The sequence below is a fragment of the Seriola dumerili genome, unplaced genomic scaffold (assembly GCF_002260705.1).
Source record: "Seriola dumerili isolate Sdu_G_001 unplaced genomic scaffold, Sdu_1.0 BDQW01000478.1, whole genome shotgun sequence".
Lineage (NCBI taxonomy): Eukaryota > Metazoa > Chordata > Actinopteri > Carangiformes > Carangidae > Seriola > Seriola dumerili.
Window position 1 is genome coordinate 117,357 of NW_019174733.1, and position 15,432 is coordinate 132,788.

The 15,432-nt window shown below is 42.2% G+C and overlaps 1 protein-coding gene across 1 annotated transcript; it reads left to right on the top strand.

The window, feature by feature from the left end:
• The first annotated feature begins 2,553 nt into the window (after nucleotides 1-2,553).
• Nucleotides 2,554-15,393, top strand: cnnm1 (cyclin and CBS domain divalent metal cation transport mediator 1). The gene is made up of 10 exons (XM_022763696.1): nucleotides 2,554-4,024; nucleotides 7,885-8,028; nucleotides 9,250-9,390; nucleotides 9,583-9,752; nucleotides 9,965-10,064; nucleotides 12,033-12,178; nucleotides 12,702-12,939; nucleotides 14,058-14,162; nucleotides 14,486-14,587; nucleotides 14,962-15,393. Exons 1-10 carry the CDS (start codon nucleotides 2,554-2,556, stop codon nucleotides 15,039-15,041), a joined length of 2,697 nt encoding a protein of 898 aa, XP_022619417.1. The 3' UTR covers nucleotides 15,042-15,393.
• Nucleotides 15,394-15,432: the final 39 nt, after the last annotated feature.

A 15,432-nucleotide genomic window follows, 5' to 3' on the forward strand; every position in this document is an offset into this window, starting at 1 on the left:
AGAGCTTTCGAATTAGCTCTTAAATGTTAAACTGTGTAGCATGTCATAGTTAGAATTTTGGGGATGTTTTGCTGGAACATTAAATAGAAACTTCACCCTAACGAAACAGCAATATAATTATATAACACTTCAAAATGAATCATTGATGATTGTGGTGTGTTAGAGCATTTCTATAATTTTAAACTTAGAACTTTGTGCAGTAGGTTCAGACAGTCATTTATTCCAACAGTCTATTTCTAATGAAATGCTTTGATCTAACGAAAATCCTTTTATTCATGTGGAACATTTTCAATGGGAAAACATCATCGGTTACTAACGAGGCTCTTAAAATAAATGAGTTGTTCGAATACGAATAATTTTGCTCCTCACATTTACAAGTTAATCATGTGAAGGTGAACGTCCAGCACTCATACACGGGAAAATGACTCAGTCTGTGGGGAACTTGTTGGCTCAGCTGCTTCGGCTGTAAGTGAAGTTCAAAACTTTTTGTTTAGCAAAATATTATCGTTATAATTGCTGATTGAATCTGGATTTTTTTTTTTTTTTTTTACTTTTACTTCAGGGATACCCACACACATTTTTGTAAATATAACCTATTGTATTATATAATCTGGACACTGAAATAATAACAGACAATCATTGTGGAAATGTGATGAGGACATCCGTAAACTCACAAATATTGATCAAGTAGCAGTGAGAGAAGGTGAGATTATAACAGTGGTGTACCGACCACAGAGAGTGTGTGCAAAGCCCAGTGAGCCTCTGCATCGGCCACCGTCGAAAAATCCATTAACTTTTTTTTTACCGGCCCTCCCTGTCATTCGGGTGAATATGAGAGCTGTTCGGGGGCTGTGCTCACCGACCCGACCCAGTACACCCCTGATTTATAATACACCATTCATCCCATGAGAGTTTTAAAAACTTCTTGAAGGGAAATAGGTTTAGCCAAACACAATGAAATGAACTATTGTTTTTCTGTAACTTCTTTTGGTCCATTTCCTGTGTGTTTCAGTTATATTATTATATTATTATAACTATCCACATATAGCCTGATATCTTTTTTTATAAATCGACTGAAATGTTAAAATACGAGGAAAAGCGCAGACATTTTTTTTAAAAGAATCTATTCTCCGATCATTTTTTGTAAAGTTACATTTTCAAACATTTTTGATTGAACAAATTTATTAGAACATAATGGGACTTCGTGCGAAGGGAACGTATCTGAGATGTCAACATCGGGGGAAATCCGATATGATTGAGTTCTGTTCTTGTGAAATTAAATAAATCCTTACTTCACTGGTGATATACTGATCCCAGATTGTTTTAAATTTGCGAGCAAAGCCTTTTTCTCCAAATGCTATGGTGAATGTGTTGCTGATGGAAAGCAGAGAGAGAGTTAAGCGTTTAAGACGTGTCAGGACTCACCTTCAGTTCCCCACCTCGTAAATCTGACAAACTGTGGTCATCGAGCTCAGATGTATTAGGGCTTCACTGTATATTTAAGAGCAGCTGATCAGTGAACTGGAAATAATAGTAATAATAATAATACAAATGATGAGGCTAATCATAATAACTAATAATAATAATAGGCTAATAGCCTATTCCCGTTTTCCTAATGGAAATAGGAATAATATATAATTAATCGGAATTTTTTAGACCTCGTTTCATTGAATTCATATTTAATCTTTTTATGCTTCACATTTATACTTCATCTCATGTAGTCCCATTAATAGGTCGGTATTGTATAATATATTCCGGCTATAAAAGTTTTATGTGACAATGAATTTTAAAGCTGCTGGATCAAAATGAATTCTTCTAAAATGTGTTGGCAATTTGCAACAATTATTTTATTTGCTCAGGGTCGAATTCGAAAAAAAACAAAAAAAACAGCATGTTTTTATGACAGAGAAATAAATGCTACACACATTACCCCGTGTATTACTGCAGTCTGCAGTCTACCAGGCTACACAAACAGTACTTTTCAGAGCAGGCTGCACTGAAGTAGGTGATAATACTGCCATCTAGTGGAAACATCAAAACAAGGGGAGGAGAGCATCTTGTGTAATATTTGCGACTCCCAAACTAACATTGATGCTCACACAAAACGAAATTTGACGAAATCGCCCTTAAAACTCAGCGGTATATGACCTAAATGATGTTTGTGATGAGGCTTTAAACAATGCGTTTATCTGTATTTTTTAGTTTAACATTTCCTTTGATATCTGTGTGATATAATTTTCAGCCTGCAGTTGTAAGTGTCGTTTGATCCCGGGTGCATCACATGAATCATTCATGATGGGCATTTCCTGTCTTCCATAGGCTATTTTTAGGAAGTGGCAGAAAGCAAATAAGACAGGCCTACGTCACGGTTCGTCATGTATATTTAATGACTCCTGAATTCTCTCTCTCACGCTCTCTCTCTCTCTCTCTCTCTCTCTCTCTCTCTCTCTCTCTCTCTCTCTCTCTCTGTCACATACCCATCTCTTCTTCGTGGATATGGCCACCCAGCTGCTCCATCCATCCCATCCGAAGACCACGTGACCCAGTTCTCCCATGTCCTTCAGTAGTTCATTCAGCATGATGGCTGCGGATGCTGCGGATGCTCTCTGCTGCATCCTGCATCCGCACCGGCTCTCTCTCCTCTTTCTCACCGTCACCCTCTCCTCTCTGCCGGCCCCAGCGGCAGCGCTGCTCGGCGTCCGGCCAGAGGACACCCAGAGCGGAGAGCTGTCCGTGCAGGATGGGGTGCTGAGGGCGACCGAGGGGACCCGCTTCATGCTGAGGGTTTACTACTCCGCGTCTCCAGCTACGGAGCATCCCAACAGCCTGAATATCTCCGGCAGACCTGACGCCGCTCCTGCCGCTCCGTGGATCGCGTTTATAGAGGAACCAGGTGGGGACAGCGCGGACGCGGAGAGGCGGCTCCGGTCCACTGGGAACCCTTGTCAAGAGGAGAATGCCCGGAGCTCTGATATCGAGCTTCTGGGCTCTTTCAGGTCCACCTCAAGTCACAACTCCGTTTTGGTGGAGCTGCTCGCTAAAGACCTGCGCAGAGGCGAGGTGATCAAATACTACTCCATGTGCGCGTTCGATGGAGTGAAATGGGAGCATTTCAGCACCAAAGATTTCTGGCTGGCGGTGGTGGAGAGACCTCCAGAGGCAGATGTTTGGCTCCAGGCGGGCGTGTCGGTGCTCTTGTTGGGGCTGTCTGCTCTCTGCAGCGGTCTGAACATCAGCATGCTGGCTCTGGACCCCGTGGAGCTGCGGGTCCTGCAGAACAGTGGCACAGAGAAGGAGCAGAAATACGCACGGAAAATAGAGTCAGTGCGTAAACATGGAAACTACATCCTCTGCACTGTGGTGCTGGGCAACGTGCTAACTAATACATGCTTTGTGGTGTGGATGTGCCAGATTTTAGGAATGACTGCTCTCTCAACTGCCTTCTGTACCTTGGGGATATTCTTTATCGGCGAGATTTTACCTCACTCAGTGGCGTCCAGGCACAGTCTCGCCATCGCCTCCAAGACCCTCTGCGCGACCCGACTGCTGATGCTGGTGTTTTTCCCCATCGCCTACCCAGTCTCCAAGATTCTGGACATCATGCTGCACCAAGAGATCAGCAACTTTTACACCAGGGAGAAGTTGGTGGCCATGCTGCGCGTCACAGACCCTTACCACGACCTGGTCAAAGAGGAGCTTAACATCATCCAGGGAGCCTTGGAGCTGAGGACCAAGACCGTAGAGGACGTGCTGACCCCGCTGTCAGACTGCTACATGCTATCGTCGGACGCCGTGCTGGACTTCTGCACCATGTCCGACGTGATGCAGAGCGGTTTCACCCGCATCCCGGTCTACGAGAACGAGAGGTCCAACATCGTGGACATCCTGTTTGTCAAAGACCTCGCCTTCGTGGACCCTGACGATTGCACTCCCCTGAAAACAATAACTCAGTTTTACAAGCACCCCATGCACTGCGTGTTCAATGACACCAAGCTGGATGTGATGCTGGAGGAATTTAAGAGAGGTAAGTCCTTTTGTTTTCACATGTTAAGAACTTACAAGCCACTTTGTGTTGAGTGTGTGAGGCGCCATATGTTTTGCAATAGTCTCAAGGCAAGTAAGTAAATTTTCATTTATAGCACCTTTCAAAGCGTAGGTTACAAAAAATAAAAGGTTAAAAGAGCAGAATAAAAGCAACATTACAACTAGAGAATTAAATGTCCTTTGAAGTGACTGTGCACTTCAAACCCAAGATTTCAGAGAGGGGTTTACATTAGTCCACTGCCTCACAGTGGGCCTGCCAATAAAGCCCTTTGAAAGCAGTGAGAGCCATATGTGAAATCTGATACAGTGTCACACAGTGAGCATGGTTCAGCCAGAGGTTAGAGCCTATAAGGACCAGAATGGGGTTATCTTAAGGATTTACGTAGTAAAAGTAATTTTCCCATGACAACAACTCTGTGAACTTGATCTGCCCCTCCACCACCCTTGCTTGTTTCCCCTTTCCACATGTGTATCAGTTATCAGCTCAACACTTAAATGTAATGTTCAGCTGTTTCAGCAGGGAATTCAGCAGGAGTTTGCCTTCACTGGAATGGAGGCAGAGGCAATGAATGTCACCGCTTTCTCCCCCTCTCTCTCTCTCTCTCTCTCTCTCTGTCTCTCTCTCTCTCTCTGACTCATACATCTTTAGACTGATAAACATCTTTGCTGATAAGTGCATTCACAGTATTACAGCACTCTGTCTCTCATACACAGGCAGCGATAGCATCTGTTCACTACCGAGCAAAAGTGTGTCGCCTCTCTCCAGGGAGCCCATTCAGTCTTGATGATAACATTGAATATGACTCTGAATCAATGCTCTGTGGCGAACAGCTCAAACTGCTCCCCTGACAGCATCACGTGGTTAAAATGGACACATATGAGAGGCTTGTGGATCGAGTGTTACGCAAGGATTTCATTGACATTGCTTTTTGTTTTGGGGATTAAGATGTAAATCTGTTTCATTGATAAAGAAAGCTCAATAGATGTCAGTGGGAGGCAGCAGTTCTCCAATCAGATTGTGAAAAGGTGACACAGTAGTGACTGTGACTGAGATGGCCACTTACAGGTCAGGAGGTCCACCACTTTATATTGTTCGGCATTATGAATGATAGCTTTGTGATCCATGGCCTCAAGCTGAGCCTGTGTTTGTGTGCGCCTCCATATTGTTTGCGTGCGTTACAATAATATATAAATTAGGTGGAAAGGCGAAGTCAGGTGTCACCTTTAGATTGCTTGTGTGCACCTAATTGTCGGCCTGCGGTGACTTTGAAGCTTCTTCCGCTCCGTAGGTCGCTGCCACCCAAGCCTGCAGAGCCACCATGAAAAATTCAGCTCTAACCTTTCGCTTCCCCTCTTTCCTACTTTGCTCTCATGGATTAAAGACTCCTGCTGTTCAGGGATCCTAGCTGGAAGCTGTGAGGATGTCTTACTGAGGAGGGTGATGGGCAGGGGTGGGGGGGGTGTGGGGGGTTGGGGGTGGGTGGAAATGTCACCAGTAATGTGTGAAATGTAAAGAAGGACTGCAAACATACTGTGCAGCGGAAAAATATGTATGGCAAGCTACGCTCTTTACCATATGTATTTACATATGTCACCAAAATTTGGTGTAAATGTTTTAATTTATTGGGATGAGACACTCTGTAGTTTTCTTTAAGTAAAAGTAACAGAGTAATACCCCAATAACAACAAAATGTGCAGAATGGATCAATTTTTATCAATGCATTAACATGTAATTGTTGCTTTAATTTTGTAGCTGGTCAAGGTGGAGCTAACTGCCTCGTACACTGTTGGATAACTGATAACAATATGCTTCACATTTTATAAGCTGATGTATAATCTTGATCTGAAAAGTAACTAGTAACTATGGGGGATTAAATAAATGTTGTGGTAGTAAGAAGTGCAATATTTCTCCCTGGAATGCAGTGGAGTAGAAGTATAAAGTGCAGTGCAAAGACCTCAAAACTGTTCTTAAATACAGTATTTAAAGTCAAAGTAGTGAATTACTTCTTACTACTTACTTACTACTACCTGCTAAATAAACAATTTTAATACACTAAACAATACACAAAACCAATCTAAACTCTTTAGTTAACACAAAACAAATCATAGAGGTCAGCCATTATGGTTTTATAGACCAAATGTGTTCATAAACTGTTGTGTTAACATGTGTAAAAAATTGCTGCAGAGATATAAACAATGCATGAATTCATCCTACGGTGCTGCATGGCTGTAATGTATGCAGAAAGCACAGACAGCAACTATACACATAATGCACAATCATACGCAAACATTTTCTGCATGATCTAAAACCACACATGGAGTTTAAACATAGACTGGAGGAGCCTGGGAAACCGGCGGAGCAGAAACATTTGCAAAAGGGACATCCATGGCAGACCCAGTTTTTGCCTCGGGCGTCTGTGTGTGTGAGTCTGGTAAGTGTGCATGTGTGTGTGTGTGTGTGTGTGTGTGTGTGTGCCCTTCTGCAAGAGTATTATGTAACATATGAATGATGTAATGCAGTGCCAGGGCACATCAGCGGCTGAGGGCAAATCCACCTCTGACTCACCTGAGCTCTTCAGACAAGCTGACCTGAGTGCTGAGTACAACCTCACCACCTCAGCCAATCTCACACAGCCAGAAAGCTTCATGTTTGGAGGTGGCTGCCTGTCAGTCAATCAGGATTTTTTTTTTCCTTGTTGCAGTGGATTAAAGCATTTGATCCATTTTATCCCTTGGCAGTGATCCCCTAAATCGGCCCATCTCATATGAGCCACTGATTTTTGTTAGAAATAAGGTTGGAGACTGTGTATCTGTTGAAATCTGTGTTCTAGTGACATCATAAATTTGGTTAGATAACTTTTTTGGTCATCAAACTGACATGTGTGTTGACCTAAGAAAAACCATGACAGTGACGGTCATGATAACAAAGAAATACATATTAATGCATAGTAGTTTATTATTATTATTAGAAAGAAATCTATATGTGACAACCAGTTTGCGCTAGTGCAACGGTCACAGCCATTTTTTCTGCTCTCCTCTCCTGGTGATGTTTGAGTTTGCTGGCAACAATGATTTCTTGTCACATTTGCTTTATCGACTCGTTCCAGAGATGCTGTTGGCGGGCTGTGTGTCATTGTATCTGGCAGGCTTGTCATGTTCAGCCAAATACTAACTGAGTGGGAGTGCCGGGTCTGCTCATGGATGTGCAAGAGTGTGTATGTGTACTGTTATTTGTGTATTGCGTGTATGTGATGTGTGTGATGTGTGTGTGTGTGTGTGTGTGTGTGTACAGAGGTGGCAGCAGCATGGGCAGTTTGGTCAGCAGATGCAGGCATCCCCAGACTGATTTTGTAATCTCAGTGTTTACGTAAGGGCCAAGTCTTCCAAACTGTCAAAGTGTCTCCAGACTAATCCCCCAATGCCCACTTACTTCTCATCTGACTCTCTCTCTCACACTCTTTCTCTCTCACACTCTTTCTCTCTCTCACACACACACACACACACACACACACACACACACACACACACACACACACACACACACACACACACACACACACACACACACACACACACGGGAGGGCAGTCCCAACATTGAAATAATTTCACATCCCAGCTCTAATACAGATCTCGTCTGTGTTTACAGTCTCTCAGCTCCAGTTGGTATATTAATGCTGATTTTCATCTTGACTGCACAGATCCAGTTGGAGGCTGTTGACTCGTGTTATTTTTATCCAGTGACGTTGCCTCTCGACCCATTGCAAGAGCAGTTTTTAGCACCAGCTCTCATTTTGAAAACATTGCAACTCACACTTGTGTTTTTTTTTCTGATGAATGCAGGCAAATCCCACCTGGCTGTGGTGCAGAGGGTGAACAGTGAGGGGGAGGGAGACCCCTTCTACGAAGTCATGGGCATCGTCACCCTGGAGGACGTCATAGAGGAGATCATCAAGTCTGAGATTGTGGATGAGACAGACCTGTACAGTACGTAGGAGATATAAAACACGCTGATTATGACATGTTGCATTAGCTATGAATCAGTTCTATTGTGTTTCCAGCTCCCATACTGAATAGATTTTGTCACAGCAGCTGACAGAGTTTGTTCACAACATCTTTGGAAAATGCTCCATTCAGCAACATATATTTATACACTAATTATTAGGGATGTTACTAGTAGAACTGCAGGATGAATAGTACATTTCAATTTCCCTTCTATACCATCCACTCTCCTGTTTTCTCATTAGACTATTGATCCCACCTCCCCTCCCCTGCTGTTCCCAGCTCCTTGCTGATGCATAATTAAATAATGTGAATAAATGGCCCAGTCTCACAGATAATCACCATAATCCGCTCATCTTTAATTGGCTGGAAAGGCTCTCCACAGAGAGGAATTCAAATGCCAAGCTCCCTTCATTTCATATCTAATCTGGTCTGTACTTTTTTATTCATTTATTTTTTTACTAATTTTACTATTTTCATGCCACAGTTAGGGGAAAAATAATTTTGATTATATGCTTCCACGAAAACTCCTCCTCCCAGAAGAAAGGAAGATAATATGCTGAAGAGTGCTACAGTTTTAATTACATGCATGAGTGTGTGAAGCAGTCTCTGTCATGGGTGCACTTGTGTGGGTGTTCATAAACTGGGGTTTTTGTGTGTTTGCATGCGCATAATTATGTGTGTGTGTGTATATATATATATATATATATATATATATATATATATATATATAGTATATAGCACAAGGGAACTAATCTCCCCAGACTTTGCACTTGAGGCATTTAAAGTGCCAGCTGTTCCAGCTACAGCTAGGATGAATTGAATGGTATAAAGTATATTAATACTCCTCACATCTTTAGAGGATAAGTCAATTTATCTATCAGTAGTATGTTTACACAGCACTGGATCATCTCAAGCTTTCTGTAGATGTAGATAAACCTACTAAGAGAAATCATATCTAGAGGCCAATCTGTATTGTCTGTTAGCACGTAGCATATAAAGCTGCATCAGCTAATAAGGTCTCTGGCACCTCAAAGTAGTTGCTACTTCCTTGTAGTGCAAACAAGAATACTGTAATTAAATGGATTATCTGGTAAGGCAAACCAAATCAGTAAAAAGAGCAACACACCTTTCCCCTCAGTCAGCTTTTATCAGAGCATATATCACATCTAAATCTGCAGTGTATACCTTGCATCTTCTTCACAGCTGATAATCGAACCAAAAGGAGAGTATCCAACCATGAGAGGAAACAGCAGGATTTTTCTATCTTCAAACTGGCAGAAAATGAGCTGAAGGTGAAGATCTCGCCGCAGCTGTTACTTGCAACTCACCGCTTCTTGGCTACAGGTAGCATTGCATGTGTGTTTATGCACGTGTGCATGCATTGCACGCAGAGTATTTGTGGGTGAACACTGGATTGTGGGATAAAATGAGGATAAGGATATGTGACAGGGAATCCAGTGTTCTTTCTTTGACTCTTGTTTTGGTGTGTGTATGTGTGTGTGTGTGTGTGTGTGTCTATATGCATCTATCCTGCAGAGGTAGAGCCTTTTAGGCCATGTCACCTGTCAGAGAAGATCTTGCTGCGTCTCATTAAGCATCCCAGCGTTGTGCAGGAACTCAAGTTCAACCCCAAGAACAAACACGGCTCTCAACACTACCTCTTCCAGAGAAACAAACCTGTCGACTACTTTGTCCTCGTCCTGCAGGTAAATCCTAAAGTGACAAAAACGCTGTGAAAGGTGAATTATTAAACCAAGTGAAAATCACTTAGGCCTATGTGCTTGGCATTGTTATAATTATTGTTTTCTGCATATTTCCTGTGTGGGAAGCTCCATTAGATGAATAATCAATTCAGCGCTCACACCATGAGCGCAGAGCTGAGAACTCATGCATGTAAATGGTTGTGTTGACGTTGCAGGGACGGGTGGAGGTAGAGATAGGAAAGGAGGCTCTCCGCTTTGAAAATGGAGCATTTTCCTATTATGGCATGCCAGCACTCATCCCACCTCTGCCAATTGGTAAGTAAGTGCGCACACGAAGCAATGTAGATCAATACTTCTAGGGGTGAACGTGATGGTGATGATGTTGACAACAGGGCGAGTTCAGCTATAATACTCTCATGCAGTGCAGGTGGTGGAAATGTTTTTACTGTCTAAATCCCACTCAGTGTTTGTGTGGTGTCGGCCTGCAAGAGCAGCACCAGCAGCAGCAGCCGTGTGAAGTAAGTAATTAAAAGAAGTGATTTCAGAGAATTTCCCAGTGGAAGGACATGACCTGCACAGGATTATCTGAAATCCAGCTAAGATTGCAGGGCAAGCAGAAAGTCAGTCTCTCTCTCTCTCTCTCTCTCTCTCTCTCTCGTCTTCTTCTCTCTCTCTCTCTCTCTCTCTCTCTCTCTCTCTCTCTCTCTCTCTCTCGTGCATGTTTTGCATGTGTGATGTTCAGGGTGAGCTTAAAGCAATTTGGAAGAGTCCATTAAATATTTGAAAATCCTTTTCAGGACATCAGAGGATACAGAATTTTTCTCTTAAGCAGCTGCAGAGGTATCACAGCTCAAAAGAGAGAGCCAGTTTTTCTTTTTATTACTTAAAAAAATGCTCTCTCTCTGACTCATTGCTTTTCAATGGACTTGACAGCATTTTGTGCTACTCAGCTAGAGGCAGTGCACATCTCTAAAGCATGCAGGATATATAAATGGAAAGGACCTATGTCTAAGGTCATCAATCTTTTGCTCATTGGGTCTATAGTACAGTATAGATGTATAGTCTATATATAGAATTCCCCCCCTTTCTCTAATAGCTTTAATTTAATGTAAGTGAGTAAGTGAGTTGGTACCATACAGAATGAGATTGTATTTCACATAGTTAACAATGTAAGCAGTGGGTTTGTCGAAAAACAGTTTGTGTTAAAATACATTTTTGGCTAAATGGAAGGGGCATTAGTAGCAACTTTATTTTAGTGACACTTTATAAACCCTTGGAGAAACGTATTTCTTAGTGGTTTAAATGGTTCTGGAAAAATGTTCGTGCTCATTATGGCTCTGTGCTGGCGATAGCCGTTGCCAGAGGGGTTGCTTTTTAAAGTTATTAGTCCGTCCAGATGCGCATATGTATGGCCATCCCATTCTTGCGAACGCTATATGTCAGGAATGCCTTGAGGGAATTTCTTCAAATTTGGGACAAACATTCAACTCCAAAATGTACTGATTAGATTAGATTAGATCATGTTTTTGGCTATAATTCAAGAGTTCACAAACTAATTATGACAACATTTCATACAAATGTCGAACAGGATAAAATGAAGTGAAGACATTTTATATCAGGTCAAAGGTCACCTTCACTGAGACATCATAATGTTCTGTAAAAACACTTTTCAGGCCATTATTAAACACTGTGACTCAGGAACAGAAGGTGAGATTGTGACCATATTTCACATTTGGTTGGAAGCTGAATTGGTGACATTAATCTTGGGTGGCCATCTTGAAAATAACATAAAATATATAAATCTTCTGTGCTGGCGGGTTGAAAAGTCTTCACTACATACAGTGCCACATACTGAGATTATCAGACTGTTGGAAGCCATGAGAGTTTGCACAGACATGGGTGTAAACCGCGACTTGACTGGTTGGCAGAGGCGTACAACCGCAAGGTGGTAATTTTAGTTTTATGAACTAAAAAATACTTTCTATACTTGTTAAATATTTATGGACTTGTATTGAACTCAGAAATACAATCCATGGCTGTTCATTAATTATTGAAAATTAGCCAGATTTTCAAAGTAGAGGAGAAAGACAGAGAGAGCTGTAGAGCATGTAACTATAGTCAAAGTCCAGCAAGTATATATGAGATTACATTAGTGCACTGAAAGACAAAAAATGTCTATGTGCTGAACACAGAAAATGAAAGTTAGAATTAATCACCCAATAGTGATGACGCATGCATGAAATACAGAACTAAAAGTATGTTTTCTTCTTCTGCTGTGTTCAGGTCACAGGTACAGTTCCCGAGGCAGCGGTCTGAACCAATCAGATTCATTACTGAGCGGAGGCAGTGTGGGTCAGCTCAGTGCAGGAGGAGGGATCTACCTACCAGACTACTCTGTTCGACAGCTCACAGACCTGCAGATTATCAAGGTCGTCAACATAAATGCCTAGACACACAACACAGAAACATACGGAAACACATCTAATCATCCTATTATTATATATCTAATTACAACCTCCAATTTAATGAATAATTTCCTGCACACTGAACGATACTGTTTCTTTCATTGGGAGCACAAACAACTGCTCTTTTCCACTCCCACAATTTAATTTTCAAAATTCCCCCATATTGCAATATCTTCCTCTGCTGCAGCCTTTGATATGTCTTAATCTCTGATTCTGACTGAACACAGACATCCTGTCTCTCGCTCTCCCCTCCATGCACCCTCTTTCCTTTAATCATTGGGGATAATTGTGCTCCATTTCAACCATGAATATTTTAGTCTTAAATGATGGATGGGGCCTCTCACTTCACCTCTCCTCCCCTCTCTCCAATACTGTCCATGTTTCTTCCTGTCCACAGGCACTGGGATTACATACAGTCGATATAAAGACATCCGTGTGTGCACACATCTAAAGCAGATGATAACACTGGCTATCTATGTCCCCACAGATCACCAGGAACCACTACCAGAACGCCCTAACAGCAACCAGGATGGACAGCTCGCCTCAGACACCAGACCCAGTGGATCCTGATGCTAAAGGGAGGCCTCCGGTCCCAGAGGCTCGCTCACACAGCATCGCCCTCCCCCTCACACACACACGGCTGGGGCTGGCACGCCTTGCACATCTCCATCCCCACGGTGGCCTTCGTAACACCTTCCAGCTCAATGAAAGAAACCGTATCGTTCGTAAGTAGTGTAATAATATGTAGACTTTACAAACTGTGTTTTTATTATTAGTCAGTTAATCAGTTAGTCCACTGAAAATTAAACTGTAAATTTTGTCAGTTAATAAAGTGGTTTTTCAAGCAAATGTGCCAAACATTCACCATTTCCACCTTAACTGTGAGAGGTTATTTGAACTGTTTTCTCAATTTTCTGGTCGAGAGGAAAAAAGAGGAGGTTCGAAGGATCAAACGCACTGATTGAAGTGCTCTGTGGGCAAAGGGCCAATAACCTGTCTGACAGGACCAATACATTTCAATTATTGATGTAACTGTCTGATACTCTGAGTTGTCAGGGGCAACCTGAAAATTTATGATCTGATGACTGGCAAGTCCAGTGAAAAGAAATAATTTAAAAAGCTGCAAAGACATCCATAACCAACCCTGTTAATAACAGAATTAAGATAAAAAAGGAGAAAAACAAAGTAGAATGAGGTTGAATAGGCTTCACACATGATAATGTCCCTCAGGTAAATCATAATGGAATAACATAGAAAATAATTGAAACAGAAGTCAAAAATAGCATTAGCCGAGATAAATACCAGTTTTGATAATTTTTCATTATATTTACGATATCAGTAAAGGATGAATCCTGTAAATCAACCAATCACAGTGACTCACTCACAAAACTGGTCCAAACGCACCAACCAATCTGTACTGGCTTAAAGGATTTCCCACATACCATCTGTCTTATACTGAGTGTAACACGCCACCCAGTTTGACTGTGTTTACGTTAGTGACAACAAAAAAAATCACTAGACAGATGGTTCTGTTGGTTGTCAATAAAAGAGAAGCATCCAGTTAATACAGCTCCAGGTTTTATGTCCAATCACGACACAACAGATTTCACCAATTCAGTCCCCTGAACTGGTTGTAGCTCATATTTATTTGGACTTCAAACCTTGAACTTTTAACCCTCAACTGGTCACAACTATTGACTATATTCAACCTCTTACTGGACCCCAAAGAAAACAACTGACTGATAAATGGCATGTTCTCTACCTCCCTCTATTGGCAGAACTACAAACCAGCTGCTGTGATGTGGCTACTTGCTAGCTGATTGGTCTAATTCTCTCTTCACAGGCAGTAAATCTGATGGGCAGAGGAGTCCAAATGATACTGTATTCCTCCGCATGGATGAGATTCCCTACATCCGTGAGGACCGGCCAGAAAGCTATGGGGAGAATGGTGAGAGCTGCTCCATGTATCCTGACTGGAGAATACAGACTAATCAATACTTGATTCTTATTTAGTTTGCCTAATGATGATGTCTTTCAAGCAAATGACTCAAGACAATCTTAGAGAATGAAGGAAAAAAACAGTCTTCCATTAATTTGTGGCTCCGGTGGTTGATCAAAATTTACAGTCTCAGTTTCAAGTCGATAAAAGCCACAGTCAGCTGCAGTAAAATCTTTCTTGCAGGCTGTATAACTACATATTTGCATATTTATTTCGCTCCATCTACTCCACCTGTCATTTCAAGTGTGCCCCTTCTCTCTTCTATCTTTCAGATGTGCCTACAGAGTCTCAGCCATCCACCTCTCCCTTCATCAGCTCTCTGTCTCTGTCCAGCTCCGAGGAGAACATCGGGAAGAAGCTATTGCGTAAATTGAGTGAGTGAGCCTCTTGTCACGAACGCTGATGCGACAACAAGCCCACACATACCGTCGGATGTGCCCAAACTTTTCTGTCAGGCATAGCAACAGTGACAGGCGTATCTTAGCAACAGGTGATGTGTCGTGTCCCTGGCTGCAACCTACTCCTTCCTGCAAGAGCAGATTCTCCAGATGCAAGTGTCCTTGTTGGCTCAGATACAAAATGATTCATTTATTTTTTTATGTATTCTTTTGAGCCAGTCGCTGCGCTGCTCGGTACAGCTGGCCTTATTTCAGTTCATAGCAAATGTGAGATAGTCTGAAGTAAGTTGCCTCTGTTCAGGTACTCTAACCAGTAATCGACTGAATTTCATCACATTCTCTGTCTCTAGGTAACAAGAGGAGGAAAAAGTCTCGGGACGGAGACAAGAGTTTGGAGGAAGGCCCAGAGCAACCACCAGTGACCAGCTAGCACAGTGACACTGAGGAAGAGGGATAAAGCACACACCTTCTTCCTCTTTATCGTCCACTAGGTATCCTTAAGAAAACAACCACTCCCTCATAGACTCCCTCCATGCTCTGACACAACTCTCACAGGAGACTGAGCCATCCTATCTGCTGTAGCCACCGATAATACTCAGGTCCCACCTCTGCCTGAATTCACACCATTAAAATCATTGCTGACTATAAGAGGGACAGGTCTGAAAAACAAAACTTGATTGGACAAATCTAAACAACCTAGTATTGGATTTATCCAGCCTTACACTGGACTCTGTGGATCCCAGCAGGTTTTAATCACATGTTTTGTAGTTCATGGGGCAAAGTCTGTCCATGCTACCTTTTTATAGTAGCTCAATCCACAT

Excerpts from the sequence above, each read along its gene's own strand:
- cnnm1 (XM_022763696.1), top strand. The coding sequence starts at position 2,554 with ATGTCCTTCAGTAGTTCATTCAGCATGATGGCTGCGGATGCTGCGGAT. Across the intron at positions 9,391-9,582 it reads TCACCGCTTCTTGGCTACAG|AGGTAGAGCCTTTTAGGCCA; the intron begins GTAGCATTGCAT and ends TCTATCCTGCAG. Across the intron at positions 14,588-14,961 it reads GAAGCTATTGCGTAAATTGA|GTAACAAGAGGAGGAAAAAG; the intron begins GTGAGTGAGCCT and ends CTCTGTCTCTAG.